This window comes from Lutzomyia longipalpis, chromosome 2 (assembly GCF_024334085.1).
Source record: "Lutzomyia longipalpis isolate SR_M1_2022 chromosome 2, ASM2433408v1".
NCBI classification, from domain to species: Eukaryota; Metazoa; Arthropoda; class Insecta; order Diptera; family Psychodidae; genus Lutzomyia; species Lutzomyia longipalpis.
In genome coordinates, this window is record NC_074708.1 from 1123004 (window position 1) to 1137274 (window position 14271).

General features: G+C 35.0%; 1 protein-coding gene across 7 annotated transcripts in view; it reads right to left on the bottom strand.

The window, feature by feature from the left end:
• The window catches only part of LOC129788381 (tyrosine-protein phosphatase Lar), a 138745-nt gene that overhangs the window by 61388 nt on the left and 63086 nt on the right, over positions 1–14271 (bottom strand). For 6 of the 7 annotated variants that reach the window (XM_055824359.1, XM_055824364.1, XM_055824357.1 and 3 more), the window contains 3 exons: positions 3737–3778; positions 2910–3041; positions 2666–2824 (listed from right to left, as the gene is read on the bottom strand). In XM_055824359.1, the coding sequence (XP_055680334.1) occupies positions 2666–2824; positions 2910–3041; positions 3737–3778 (333 nt within the window). The remainder of the gene's footprint in view (positions 1–2665; positions 2825–2909; positions 3042–3736; positions 3779–14271) is intronic. The other variant, XM_055824362.1, reaches the window with a different exon arrangement.

A 14271-nucleotide genomic window follows, 5' to 3' on the forward strand; every position in this document is an offset into this window, starting at 1 on the left:
TGACAATTGGTATCTCATTGTCAGGTATTTTACAATGGGAAGACTCCTCAACGTGGTTATTTTTTCTTCTTTTTCTTTCTTTCTTTTGGTGGTTACGAGATACCCCCTCCCCACCCCAACGCCACCGGGAAGAAGAATTGTTGAGCTGAGAAAACGAAGAGAAAAGTGGGTAAACACACTGTTCATTATGTACCTACAATTTCTCTATGCCATTGATGGCATCCACCCCCCCCCCCAGCCCCAAGAGCCTCGTCGTGGCCTCTGGTGTACTATCATATTGCACAACAAATCTATTTATCTCACAATTTGCAATAAAGCACCGCAATTTCACCGATACACCCCCACCCACGACAACGGGTATACCTTTAGTGGAGGCTCATCCCATACCACGCATATACATATATATGTGTACAGAGGGGTCCGTTGTTTCCTGAACTATCTGTATTGAGTGTGAATTGTGTGAAATATGCAAATGCTATACAAATATATCCCTTCTTCTCATGGTTTTGCGGAACAAGGCTTTGGAAATCTCAACGCATAAATTATTGCCCACATAGTAATTTTCCTAAATTATCCATTTTCACTACAACTTTAATGCTTTCTCTCATATAGGTAGTATACTACTATACCACCCATTTCGCAACAAAACAGCAAACGGGGCCAGAGGGCATTACAGCAGTCACCACTTTGGTGTTATATGTGTATATTCCCCAAGAGGACATACTCTTCCGGTTATTTCTACTTACCTCCACCACACATCATGGAAATTATTTTGGATTATTTTCTCTTATATTCCCTATAATTATCAATAATAAATTTGTTGTGGTGTGTTATGCTACAAACTTTTACCATCTCTCCCTTTCCAGGGGCGTACCCATGAAATCTTTTCAAGGGGGGTCTTTTGAGATTCTTCTTTTTTTTTTTTTTAAACTTGAGAGATGTTGAAAATGGATTACAAAATAGGGTAGATTCTGATAAAAAATCTTTTCTATTTCTACAATTCGTGAGTTATAAGATTTTTCGTATTCTATGAAAAATCTTATAGGATTCTGACAGTTATTTCTATTTTAAATCGGATTTTTGAAGGAAAATTACTTTTTCAGGCCTCTTCAGATGTTCTTCTGACTATTTTCCTGAACAATAAATGATTTTCTTTTCTAGAATGACGATAGAATGATTTGAAAATGAATAGAAAAGAAAAGATTTCTATCAGAATCTAGCCTAATGACTTTATTTTTCTTTTTCAAACATTTGATATTGCCAATGTTAATTTTTAACGTAAGTTTGAACGTCTGATTGTTTTCTAACCCTTGGCGATTGCTTTTGACGATTTTTTAACGTTTTTCGCTCCATTGCTAATTTTAACATTTCTCTTCTATCATTTTACGTATTATTTTTAATGTGTGAATATTATTTTAAAAGTTTGACATTTATTTTCTAACGTTTCTTATCAATATTTGTCATTTTTCTAACGTTTTATGTTTTTTATATCGATTGAAAATTCCCTTAATTTAATTTGTTTTTTTTTTAATTATATTTTTTTAGCAATAAAATAATTTTCCTTGCATAAAGAAAAGCTTGAGCTTTCTATTTTTTTTAGGGGCTGCTTAGACACCCAAACAACCTCCTCTCTGGCTACGGCCCTGTCTTCTCACCCTTTTTGATGGCTTATCGTACTTAAATTTTGCACTTTTCCACAACTATTTTATACAATCAATGAAATGAGAAGAGAAAATTGCAAAATATCTTTTTTTTTTAAGTAAAAAAAGCTTCTAAATAGATTTTTCTCATATTTGGTAATTTTTTAAGGAGGTTTTTAGGATAGATTTTTTTTTCGTAAAAAATTAGAAAAATTTTATTCTAGGTTTTCTTTAAAAAGATATCTCGTTTAAAGAGTAATTTAAATAAGTAGCTCTTTGATCTTCAGGAAGGAAGGAGCAAACAAATCTCCCATCATTCACTGAAATCACAAAACCAGATAGGTTAGTTATTTCTCTAAATATATATGATAGGTATCGCATTGTGTATTGTAGTTGTGAACAACATCAATACAAAATGATACACCTGTCTTGACATCCATACCACTATGCCATTTGATTGATCCAGAGGAGTCAAGAGATTGCCAATAAGGGGGCAATATCCTAAATGCACCTTTGAGCTACTCCTCTCTCTCTATGAATTAATGTGAGTGCAATGTTCATTAAGTCAATTCCAATTGGTGCCGGATGTTGTTTAAATGTATATATAATACCTATACTATACATACCTAAATGTAATGCAGCTCAACATATCAACCAACATATCGTCAATTTCTCCCTCTCCCCCCAAGTTTCGTGTATGAAAATCAAAACTTTCTACGTGGGGATTTTAATTACATGCGTTATAGTCTCCATCACACACAAGTATGTAAGTTAATGGAAGCTTTACTTGATGATGAAGGATTCCCACCACGGATAGTTCTCTATATAGCCAACACATTCCCTCTACTTTTGGGGTTATTATTGCACAATAATGTTCATGTTATTGGTGACGTAATATAGTGGAAAATTCTTCATTTGACCCCGCAGGACTTGTCGTTGCACCAGGGGTTTGTACAGGGGAGGATTCATGTACGAGGTGTGGTTAAAGGTCACATGGAAAATGTGATGTACAATATTTTACATACCTTCGTAGACAGTGAGCGTTGCTTCGGCTGAAACTGCATCACCAACCCCATTCTCAGCCACACATTCGTATGGAGCATCATCTCGACCCGCTCGTACGGGTTCAATCCGCAAAATGGATACCCCATGTGCCTCAATCACGGAATACCTGCTCTGTGTACCTGGCAAAATAAACATAGTTGTTGTGTAAACGTTAGAAAAGCAACTGAGAGGCGACTTATTTGCATTTCATGGGGGATAACGTACCAGTAACTTTCTTCCCATTTTTTCGCCATATTATCGTTGGTTGTGGATCACCGCGTGCTGCACAGAAGAAACTCGCAACACCACCCACGCGAACACCTTGATTTGATGGCTTCTTGATAATCTCCGGTGGATCTGTTACGTCACCATATATGGGGGTTTAACGAATCAACAGGCACGGGGGGTAGATGAGGGAAATGAAAAGAAAGAAAAAAAGGGAGACAAAAAGGGATGGTTATTTTAGTAAATAAATCCGCAGATGGGCACGAAGAGAAAATCTCTCGCTGCGGGGTGAAATTTTCATTGTGTTGGCTGTGGGTAGATATCTCGAGGAAGGCCAGAGGGAAATTTTCATTTCCCTCTCCAATGCCAAATCCCACACAACTATAATCCTATCAAATGTTGAATATTTGTGGGATTTCTTCTTAATCCTAATTAGAAGTCAACAAGAGTCAAATTGAATACTATATGGCGAGGGAATGAGAAATTCTGTGTGCTTATGTGGTTTTGTGGGGGTTGTGAACACTTTAGGGGAAATTCGGGATTTTGGCTATAAAGGGTGTGTTTGTATGTGTCTACGGGGGAAACAGCGCGCGAGATATGGTAGGGTGTGAAATTTACAAAATTCCACCCCTTTCCAACACCTCCGGATGGGGGGTGGGTGCGTGTGTTGTATTTCAAAAGAGGTGAAAGACACCCACATTCAAAATATTTTCACCCCCAAACTCAACCATCCGCCAATGGTTAACTTTGGCTCTGGGTTTTGTGTTAGAATATTTGTACTAGAGTAGCAGGAGACCTCCTGAAACATAAATATTTTCTTAACTTACGTGTCAGGTATTGGATGAATGGAAAATCCGAGAAATTTCCATCTGTAACATATCTCCATGTAATACACACATCTCGACATCTCTGTGCCTGCCACTCTCTCACAGGGCAAAATCACACAGATTTATCATCACACACCATGTTTATATATTTTTTTATTTTTTAAATAAATCATTCGCACCATATTTTTATTTTATTTTTTCAGGGAATTTCAAGGAATATGATTTTATTTTTAAGGAATATTGTAAGGAAGGTTATTTTCTTCAAATCTTTTTTTTTTGTGTGGGAATTGTCTTAGTCTCAATATTTCTTACTTATAAATTAATTTATTTCTAACATAAAATTAACTAATATTCGATTCGATTTAAAAATAAAATTCATTCATTGGGAGATGAAAAAATATATATTACATACTAATCTAAACTGCATTAAACACCTACATATACATACATGTAGTTGGATTTAATAACTAATCCTATTTTAATATTTAATATTGAATAATATCCAAGCTTTATGGCTTACAAGGACTTGAATGGCATACATATTTGAATATTAGTTTAGTAACTATAAAGTCTAATTGGTATATAATCATCTAATCTTCTTCTTAAATTGCTTAAAGAAGATGTCACAATTTAATATTCTTTAATCATAATTTATCATTTAATTTAATTCATAAAAAAAACTATTTTCTGAAAGCTTTCAAAAAAAAGTCCAAATATAGAACTTTCAAACTGAACAATTTGCTTGCTAATGATTTGCAGAGAGAGAGAGAGAGAGAAAGAAATTTAACAAAATTCCAAAAATAATTACTAAAACGTCAAATTTATTTATTTAATTTCCTAAAATAATCTTTTATACTATTCTATATAGTTTTCATATGTATGTGTGTTAAAATCAGTAATCATTGCAAGTGGTTATGAAAGTTATTTTTGAATCGAATCGAAACCCATATGAGACCACCCTTAAATAAACAATTAAAGTAAATACAACTTAATGTACATATGTTTATATATGTAGGTATGATGGGGTGTTTTGTGGACACATTATAGTCTTCAAGCATTTTCCCGGAAATGCCTTATCATGTTATTTGAGATAGAGAACACGGGGAAAAGAGATGGAGGAACACTGTAAGAGCGATGTGGAAAATATTTCATGGAAATTTTCCCCCAAAAACCCTCGAGTATGGCGTTGTGTGGTGTTTCTCTCAAAAGACAAATTTACCACAACAAATTGTACGGTTAAATACTGTACAAGTTTTCCCGAGGAGAGAGGTTGTCTTTTGCACACAATCAAGATATGATACTTCACCCCGTTTTATCATCTTCACCAATCGACTGCGCCCCCTCAGTCCTATTTTGTGCTTATCAGCTACTATGGGTTGTTTTTGGTTGTGAGTTAGTGGGGGGAGGGGGTGGTTGACTGGGACCCCAAGCGCAGTACTTTCAATTACCGTATATATGTACGTAAATATATTGTACATATAGGTATAGTTTTTGGATGGAGAAAATGTGTTCGGCAGCTAGTTAATTGTGTGTGGGAAAATAGAAATGTGTATTTGAGTATTCCCGCAATGGCAATAATTCATTGCAGAAGCGCCATCCTCCTATGTGTGTATGTATTATTTACCATGAGAGATAATTGTATATCTTGTACGGCGAAATGAGGATGTTCTACTTGAAATTCCTTCGTGTTGAATGACGTTCTCGCACCCCACCTTACACCCCCTTCCGCACCCCATCACTATTTTCATTTGATTTATCTGCACACGGTTGGGGGTGGTAGGATGAAAAGGAACATTTCTGCCGACATCCATCCGCAACTTGCAATTTTATTGATAGAAGAAGAGGAAAATCCTTCGCTCTCTTTTCCCACCACCACCACAACACATACAAAAATCCAAAATCCCTGTTTCTATCGACTCCCCCATCCACCCCTGCTACCCCACCCCTCTCCCACAGATCTCCCCCATTCTATATGAATGTATGAGTGTTTTCCCACAATCAGACCCAATTTACCCCAGCACTTCCCATCATCTTCCACGTCTTCCATTTTTCCTTCAAACCATCCGCACCTCGCCTGGATACATAACCCTCACCCCCCCCAACCCCTCAACCCCCAAAAAGATATTCAACTCACTCACCACGTAAAAGTAATGCTATGTAAGTAATTGAATCAGATATGGATAAAAGAACTTTTGTGTCACACTAAACTCCCAATGTCTCGCTGAGCAGATGGACGAGTTACATTAACGTATTTTCGTCCATTTAACTCCACCACTGCCTGTGCCTGTGTGGGTGTAGTTTATCCAACTTGTTTCGCTTCTTTTCTCCATTTTTGTCATTCCTTCATCTCACAAGATTTTTCTCAATGTCGGGTTTTTTTCTTCTTTTTTAAATTGTAGATGGATTGCATATCAATTTCTCTAGCAAGAGCATTATCCATCTGTGGACAATATGACTTTATATGTAATAGTTTATTGTATATAACGTGAAATCACTGAGACACAAAAAGGGAATTGGATTAGATGTGAGAGAAGACAAACTACCGATAAAAGTTGTGGATTGACAAGAACCAAAAAGGGAAACTTGTATATATAGCCAGAAGAAATAGAAAAGCAGCAAATTTATGTATAGTAAGATTGAGAACATTTTCTCTTATATTTTTCTCAATATATACTGATTTTCTACTACTACTTCGGAGCTTTTTACGTTGAAATGGTAGCCTATAGATTGGTATCAAAAGGAAAATATTTAGAAATTTATTTTATGTTCGTTTGTAAACATGGAGCTTAATTTTATAGAATTGAAAAGATTTTTTTACGACGGATTATTCTATAAAATTTCTCCTTTATAAATCATTTTAAAACTTTTCCAAATAGATTTCTTACAGCTTCTTCTTAAAGTTCTTGAGAAATCGGGATCTGATAAAGAAAATCTCAAAAGCTCACAAACAATCACTGAAAGCTCTCTTAACAAAAGCTCTCTGTATAAAAGGATTTTTTTACACATTGAAAACTCTTTTTTACATGACATTTCACACTAAATGACCTGACCCTTCTGTTGCTTCTCCCTGGGTAAAATCTCCACCTCTCCATTTACTATTTTTCTATAGTCAAGTTGGGGAAAATAGATGAACCGGAAATTGAGATGTTTTAGATGTTGTCTACAATCTTGTATTTGTTCTTGTTTCGTGACTATTATATGAGCACATGCGACCTCACTGGATAAAAAAAAGACAACGACGTTTTTTTTTAAAAGCAAAAGAGAAAAAAAAGCAAATGTGAGTCTTGGAATAAATCCCCAGAAAGAGAACAAGCGCATAAATGAATCTAATTTCATTTTGTTGCTTTTGTTATGGAGTTTTAGAATGAATCAGAGCAGAGAGGAAAATTTTTGTAGTACATACAACCCTTCATATATAAATTGGAGAGAAGTAAAATGTTTCTAAACTATTTTCTAATTTTGCAAGTTGAAAATAATATATTTTTAGCTGAGTCAGAGAGAGGGTGGAAAAATGTGACCATTCTGAGAGAGACACAGAGAGAGGGAGAGAGGAAGGTGGTTTATATTCCATTTGTCTTCTCAATTGATATTGATTTTCTATTAAATATTTCGTACACAACTCACACCCCCCCTATTCGAAATAAGGGGGTTGATTTTCAACGAAAATCTCGACCCCCTCTAATGTGTCAAAATTTACAAGAGAAAACACTTTGGGTGAATCAATATTTTTCATCCTTCATCTCCTAAATTATCTATGCTTGTACATTTTTGGGGTTTCCCTAACTGGTGGGTGGGGTGACAGGGGATAGAAGGGCGACGATACAGGTGAAATAAATTCAACTTTCGCAGCAATATTTCATAATTGAATGCATCTCTACCGCAGTTTCCATGGGTTTTGCTTATTTTTTTTTATCTATTCTCTCTCTTTCCTCTTTTTCTGTCTTTTCAAGCATCTGGCCAAGTCATCTGCTCCCTACCATATCGTGATCATTGACGAGACGTTGAGAATTATTGGAATTCCTCGAGTTTGTCATCTCACTTTTGGGGGTTTCTCAGTACATTCATAGAATTCGCAGAATTCATTTGATTGATTGACAATGAGAAAAGGAAAGCCAAAAGGACTATCGTTTGTGCTTTTGATTGTCCATTTATGGTTGGTTGAAGTCATTCTAATATGCAGACTAGGGGGGCTCTATGTGAAATATGCAAGCAAAACCACATTATATAGTTGGAAACTTTACAGCTACATATACACTACAAAATACATCTTAATGTTAAATTATTATAAACATAATCAAAGAAAATAATGAAATATTATGAAAATCAGTAAATTCTAATTTATTTTTCAACTTAGTAATACATCATGAATTTGACCTCTTTAACAAATTATTTTAAATAAATCAATATTTCACGTTACAACAGAAATAACAAAAAAATCTAGCGTGATCACCACTCTTTTATGGTTCTTTTAGAAAATTTGCAAAATGTCGGCAATCCCCTCAAAAAAAAAAAGTCCAAAAAGTCTCATAAGCATTTTTATTTGATTTACAGATCCTCCCTCTTTCTCTCTCACTGTTTCCCTACACCTAGCACGCGTGTAAATAATAATTAAAAATATTAGTTAGAAAACTTGTGAGCTACAAACACACAATTTCTCCTCTAGATATGAGGGGGAAAACATGGTTTAGATGCTACTAAAGCATTTAATATTGAAGAGAAACAAATGAGGAATGGAGGGGCAAAAAAAAGAGGAGAGTATACAAACATTTTAAGTAATTAGTAATACCAATTCTTGTCACGCAACAGGACGATTAGGCCGCGGGGTTTGGAAGCTAAATCGAAAATCAGCGGAAAGACAAGGGGGTGGGGGTGCAAAGACATAGCCCAAGAGATATAATTCTCATCACAATTCCTTTCCCTCACGCCTTGATCCTACTCCGCCTCTCATCCCCTTCCCTAAACATACATAAGTATAAGCCCTACATACATATATATTTACTTGTAAATTGTACGTGTAATATATATAAAGTACTGCTAACTATATAGCCTTTCTCTCTTATTACAACACACCGTTGAATTTAATTGGTAAAGATATATTGCAATTTACGTGAAACATGGCGATTTTGCATTCAATTCGTGGAAAATACATGCTTTTAAAAACAGCTCGAAAGTACGAGGTTTTTGGTGAAAATTAAATTTCCTTCCTTGTGTTGTGAATGATGAAGGGAAATCGATCGAAATGGTGCTTGCGGGAGGAATACAGTTTGTTTGCCAGGTTACCCCCCGAAAAAAAAAGCAAATGCGACAGGTGAGACATATAAAATCAATTTTGCCAATTAAAGAAGAGAATTTCTAACTTTCAACACAAAAAATGTGCTTTTATAGGACTTTTTTATTTGTTTAAAAAAAGGAGTTTACCCGCTTTTCATACGGAAAATTCTCAATGCGAGAAAATAATCGAAATATTGTGTAATCTTGTAGAGAATAAAGAAAAACAATTAAGGAATAATCTAAGAGACTTTTTCTTGCGCATTTTGAGATAAATTGGAAAGAGATGGCAAAAATTTACCTAAAAATGCAAAGAATGACGTCACTATTGTATTTTCCTTGTCTTTCTTGTCTTTTAAAGTACATGAAGCATAAAAATTATTCGTTAAAAATGATTGATGAAACATTTCGTAGTAATGATACTATTTAATGAGACTAAAAACACAATTGTGACGTCATTGCCTAAAGATTGAATATTTCCTTCAAAATCTTGAATTTTTCTTCAAAATCTGCTTAATTTTATTTTAAGAAATCGTTTTGATTTTTTTTTCACAATATTCTTGATTTTTCTTCAATATATTTTTCAATTTTTCCTTCAAATATTTCCAAATTTTCTCTCAAAATCTTCAAACTTATGTGAGGTTTCTTTGGCAAGTCCCTTTCGAAATTATCTCTCTGAAGATTTCTTTTAATTGTTTTGATCTTTTACAAGATTTAACCGTTTACCGTTTTGCTTCATAGAATCCGAGGCTTTTCCAATGGAAAGCGAGTAAACTCTTTTTCAAATGTAAAACAATTTTAGGACCGGTTCTGCTAAGAAAAAAATCCTGTCTTTTTTTACGATTCGTGATTTTTTCACCTGCTTTGTAAGAACTTCTAGAACGTCTGGAAGAATTGATTAGAGAAAAAAGGAGAAATTCTATAGAATCAATTCTCTTTCAAAAAGAATTTAAACAATCCCACCATTTTCGCACAGACTGTTCGCAAACGTCGTTCTTGTATCTCGCAATTCCCAACCTTGTATTAATTGAAAAATCACAAAAAAACAGCACTATAGGGCACTTTTCTATCAATGCGAAAAACTTCAATTTGTATCCCTTGACATGGATGGTAACATTATGAAATGCTAGTAGATTGCTTTTTATTAGTGGTCCACCGCAAAAGTACAAGTTTCAAAATGAAATTCTTTTTATTGTTTTATCGTGAGCCTCCACCCTCGCAATTTTTGCCCATTATATTTTGTGGATCATTGCGTCTTTCCACCCCCCTCGTCCCGGAAAAGTGAATTGTTTCCAATCTCAACTTTTATGTTATTCGATTCTCGTGTAGTAATTTCTTACTGTAGATTTGATTGTCTATTTCTCCCCCCCTGTCCCATAGTTGGGGATAAAATGGATTCTCTGCTGTTTTTAGCTGTGTTTCTTTCAGACACAGCTTTTGTGTACCGAGCAAAATCGAAAGTCGTCAGATCGGGCTCAAACTTGGGATGAGCACGAATTAGGGTCCCCACATTCCAAAAAACGTATGCGCCAAAAAAAAATTTTTTCCGGCCGTCCGTCCGTCCGTCCGTCCGGCCGTCCGTCCGGATTATAAACTTAAATTGCAAGAGAACGGTGATAGATAGAGACTTGCGGTAAACGGCAAAGTTTAAATATCGACCTGAAGAAATCCGATTATGAGGTCAAATCCACCCCCCCCACCCCCCGTCCGCCATTTTGAATAACCTCAAAATTTTGTTTTCGCTATATCTCAGCCGCTATTATAGCTAGAGGGCTGAAATTTTGATATGTTGTAGGGGCCATCAAGACCTTTCCAACGATACCTCATTTTTGAAAATCGGTCAAGCCGTTTAGTCAATATGGCCGCCACAATTTTTCATCGAAAATCGACCATAACTCGAAAACGGCTTGACCGATTTTGATCAACCCGGGGTCAAATGAAAGACCTCAACAAACCCTACAACTCTCTAGAACATCAAAAGTTTCAAAAGTGACCGCTAGGGGGCCAAAAATCAAAAACAAAATTTTCGATTACTTTTCGATGAATATCTCGAAAACGCCATTATCGATTTGCTTCATTTTTTGATATGTTATAGCTGACCATATTATCTAGCTCCATGCCAAAAATGAAGAAAATCTATGTCTCCGTTCTCGAGATATAGCCTTCCAAAGTTGGCATGTCATATCTCGGGTTCTACAAGTCCGATTTTGATCAACTCAAGTGCAAATGAAAGGTTTCGTGAAGCCCTACAAATGTCTAGAACATTGCAAGTTCGAGAAATGACCGCGAGAGGCGCTAAAGTCAAAATCAAAATTTTCGAAAATTTCGAACTCGAATATTTCGAAAATGCCATTATCGATTTACTTCATATTTTAATATATTATAGTTGAGGTTAAGACCTTTCCAACGATAGCTCAAACTCGAAAATCTATGGAGCCGTTCCCGAGATATAGCGTTTTAAAAATTTCTTGGGGGATGACTTTTCAACTTCTCCCGACTTTGCGCGTATTTAAATTAATTCGCGTTCTAGTTTGCTCTCACAAAATTGGTACACTGAAAGAAACACAGCTCCCGTAAGCTTGGTCAGCTTACCAGTACATTTTTAGCTTAGATTTTGCTGTTTCAAGGAGCAAGGAGAGAGATCTTCACCAAGAGATTTATTTACCGCAGTGTGTGGCCATCTCAATGATATGGAATTTGATTTTATTTCCTTTGCCCAATAATTCTCTACATGTTTTGCTTTTATTTGCTTTCTTGTTCTTTTTTTTCTTTCTTTTCATCAATATATAGCAAGTTTTGCTGTTTTTTTATCATTCGTTTTCGTCGTTGATATTGATACCGAAGAGGTGGATCTGAAGATAGCAAATAAATGGTGGTTTATAAATATTTGCACCAAAAGTACGGAGGGGGGTGTGGGTGGGTGGGTTGTTGTATAAGTCTTGCATTTTGTGTGTATTCTCAGTATACGGAGAAAAAAAAATGTCATTTTTCACGAGGAATTTATACGTGTCCCCCCGTTCAAACCGAAAATGTCTTACGAAGACGCCCTACGGGGTTTTTTTTCTGGGTGGGATTGTTCTTTGCTTCACCCATCAACTTGATTAGTCTCTATGTGACGAAGTTGCTCATTCAATGATTGATTACGTTGGTCACTACCAATGAGATGTCTAATACGTACCACATACACCACTCTCTTTCCCTCTTTATCCTCCACAAAACTCAAATTCTAATATAGCAAAGTGAATTGGTTTAGTAATTAAATTACTATTAAGGTTATTGATTGCCTTTTTGTTCTTCGATCCAAATAACTCTCAAAGCATTCTCTTCATATTGGTATGATATACTTATTATATTTTTATTATCAACATCAAATTAGTTTCTTTTTTTTTTAGATTATTCTTTATATTGGCATTTAAGGTTTTTATTATTCTTTCAGCTCAATTCATCCCTCGTATTGCACAGCAGAGAGGGGTATTGTTGAAATAAGGCTTATATAGAGATTGTGGTTCAATGTTTCGCAGGAAATTTTGAATTGCAAATTAAAAGGCTGAAAATGAAAATGTTAGAACTTTGCATATTTTGCACAAGAGAAGTATTTACGCCAAAAAATATTCAGAGGCTAAGGATTAATTAGTTTAGAGCTTTAACTGAAAATCAAAATTTAATGAAAAGATAAAACCTTTTTTGAGGTTTAAAGAATTTTATTGCACACAGACGATTCGAGTAATTTGAGAGTTTCCTCAGGCCTTTAAACTATTTTAGAATCCTTTCACATGTCATGTAAAGTTTAATAGAACTTATGCATATTTTAATATTGCTGTAGACCCTTAAGAAAACCTTTTGAATGAAAATTTCAAAAAATTAAATATATAAAAATTAAATATTTAAAAATTAAATATTTAAAAATTAATATTTAATCGAAATGAATCCTACTTCATTTTTAAATCAAATTCCTTTTTTTGTATTCTCCGTATTCTCCAATAAAATCAAATATTAATTGGTGTAAGTAATACCTATTCCGTCTCACAAAAACCTCCCAATATTATGTCAATTTCAAATGATTTAGCAATGTAAGACACACCCACCCTACGTGAGAAATTTTGTCGTGCAAAAGTGCCATGTAATTTGATTCTTACGATGCAAGAAGTGCCGATAAATGGTGAGCATTCGATCAATTTCCTTTCGAATATTCTTCCATGTCTCTTCCATCCACCGCACACACACCTCATGTCGTCAAAGTTGAATTCCTTTTTACGCTATCACCTTCACACATTCCCCCCTTTCACGACAAAATCTCCTATTTACCACCTAAAACAATATTCTATTATTTCTCTTGGCAATTACAACAAAACAAATAAACACGAAACAAGAAAAACTTCGCTGCCAACAAGAAAAAAAAAGAAGAGAACGTGGAAAAGTCGAAAGAAGGCGGGGGTGGGGGGAGAAATAAAAACATGGAAACAATAAACTTCCCGACAAATATCAATTGGAAAGAGGAGAAAAGGAATCCCTATTCTTTACATCTTTCTGTCACCCTCCACCCATGATTTTGTATTTGAGCCTCACCTTAATTTTTCCTTCCGTTCACCTTTCCTTCCTTTTTTTTGCTCTCTCTCTCTCCTTTTTAAATGCCTTGAAATGCTTTCATCTCATATTATAGGGGATAATCGTCAATATGATGACAGTAAAAAGTTCAACATCAGAACTTTGTGGTGAACAGAAATGGGTGAACAGCGCGCGCGAGGGTGGATGGGGGGGATGAGGTAAAGTTTAGTTGGACTCGAAACGAATGAAATAAAAATGAGTGGCACATAAAAATCCCGCCGTTTTCTCCTCTTTTCGATGGCAATTCATTAAATGGTGGGTAAACTTTTATCCATTTATCAGAAATTATATAGATAGATATAAATGAAAAAAAAAGCTGTTTACAACTATTGCGATCAATAGAGCTATCATTAATTAATAAGTCAATATAATAATCATTGTATACACTCCCCCATATTTCCTCTATCTTCCTCATTTTTCTTTCTTTCTTCATGTCCAGAGAGCTTTCTGTGTACTAAATGGTTTGTAACCATCAATATGTTTGACTTATCATTAAAAAAAATGTGAGAAGATTTTTTTTTTAATATATTTCAGATAAAATAAAAATAAAATTCATTTTCAAATTCAAAATAGAGCCTTTTATATTTCATCGGCGCACTTCTCTGCTTTTTAATTGATTGCCCTCCCCCCCCCCCTCCTTCCTCTATTCCCACATGCATTTG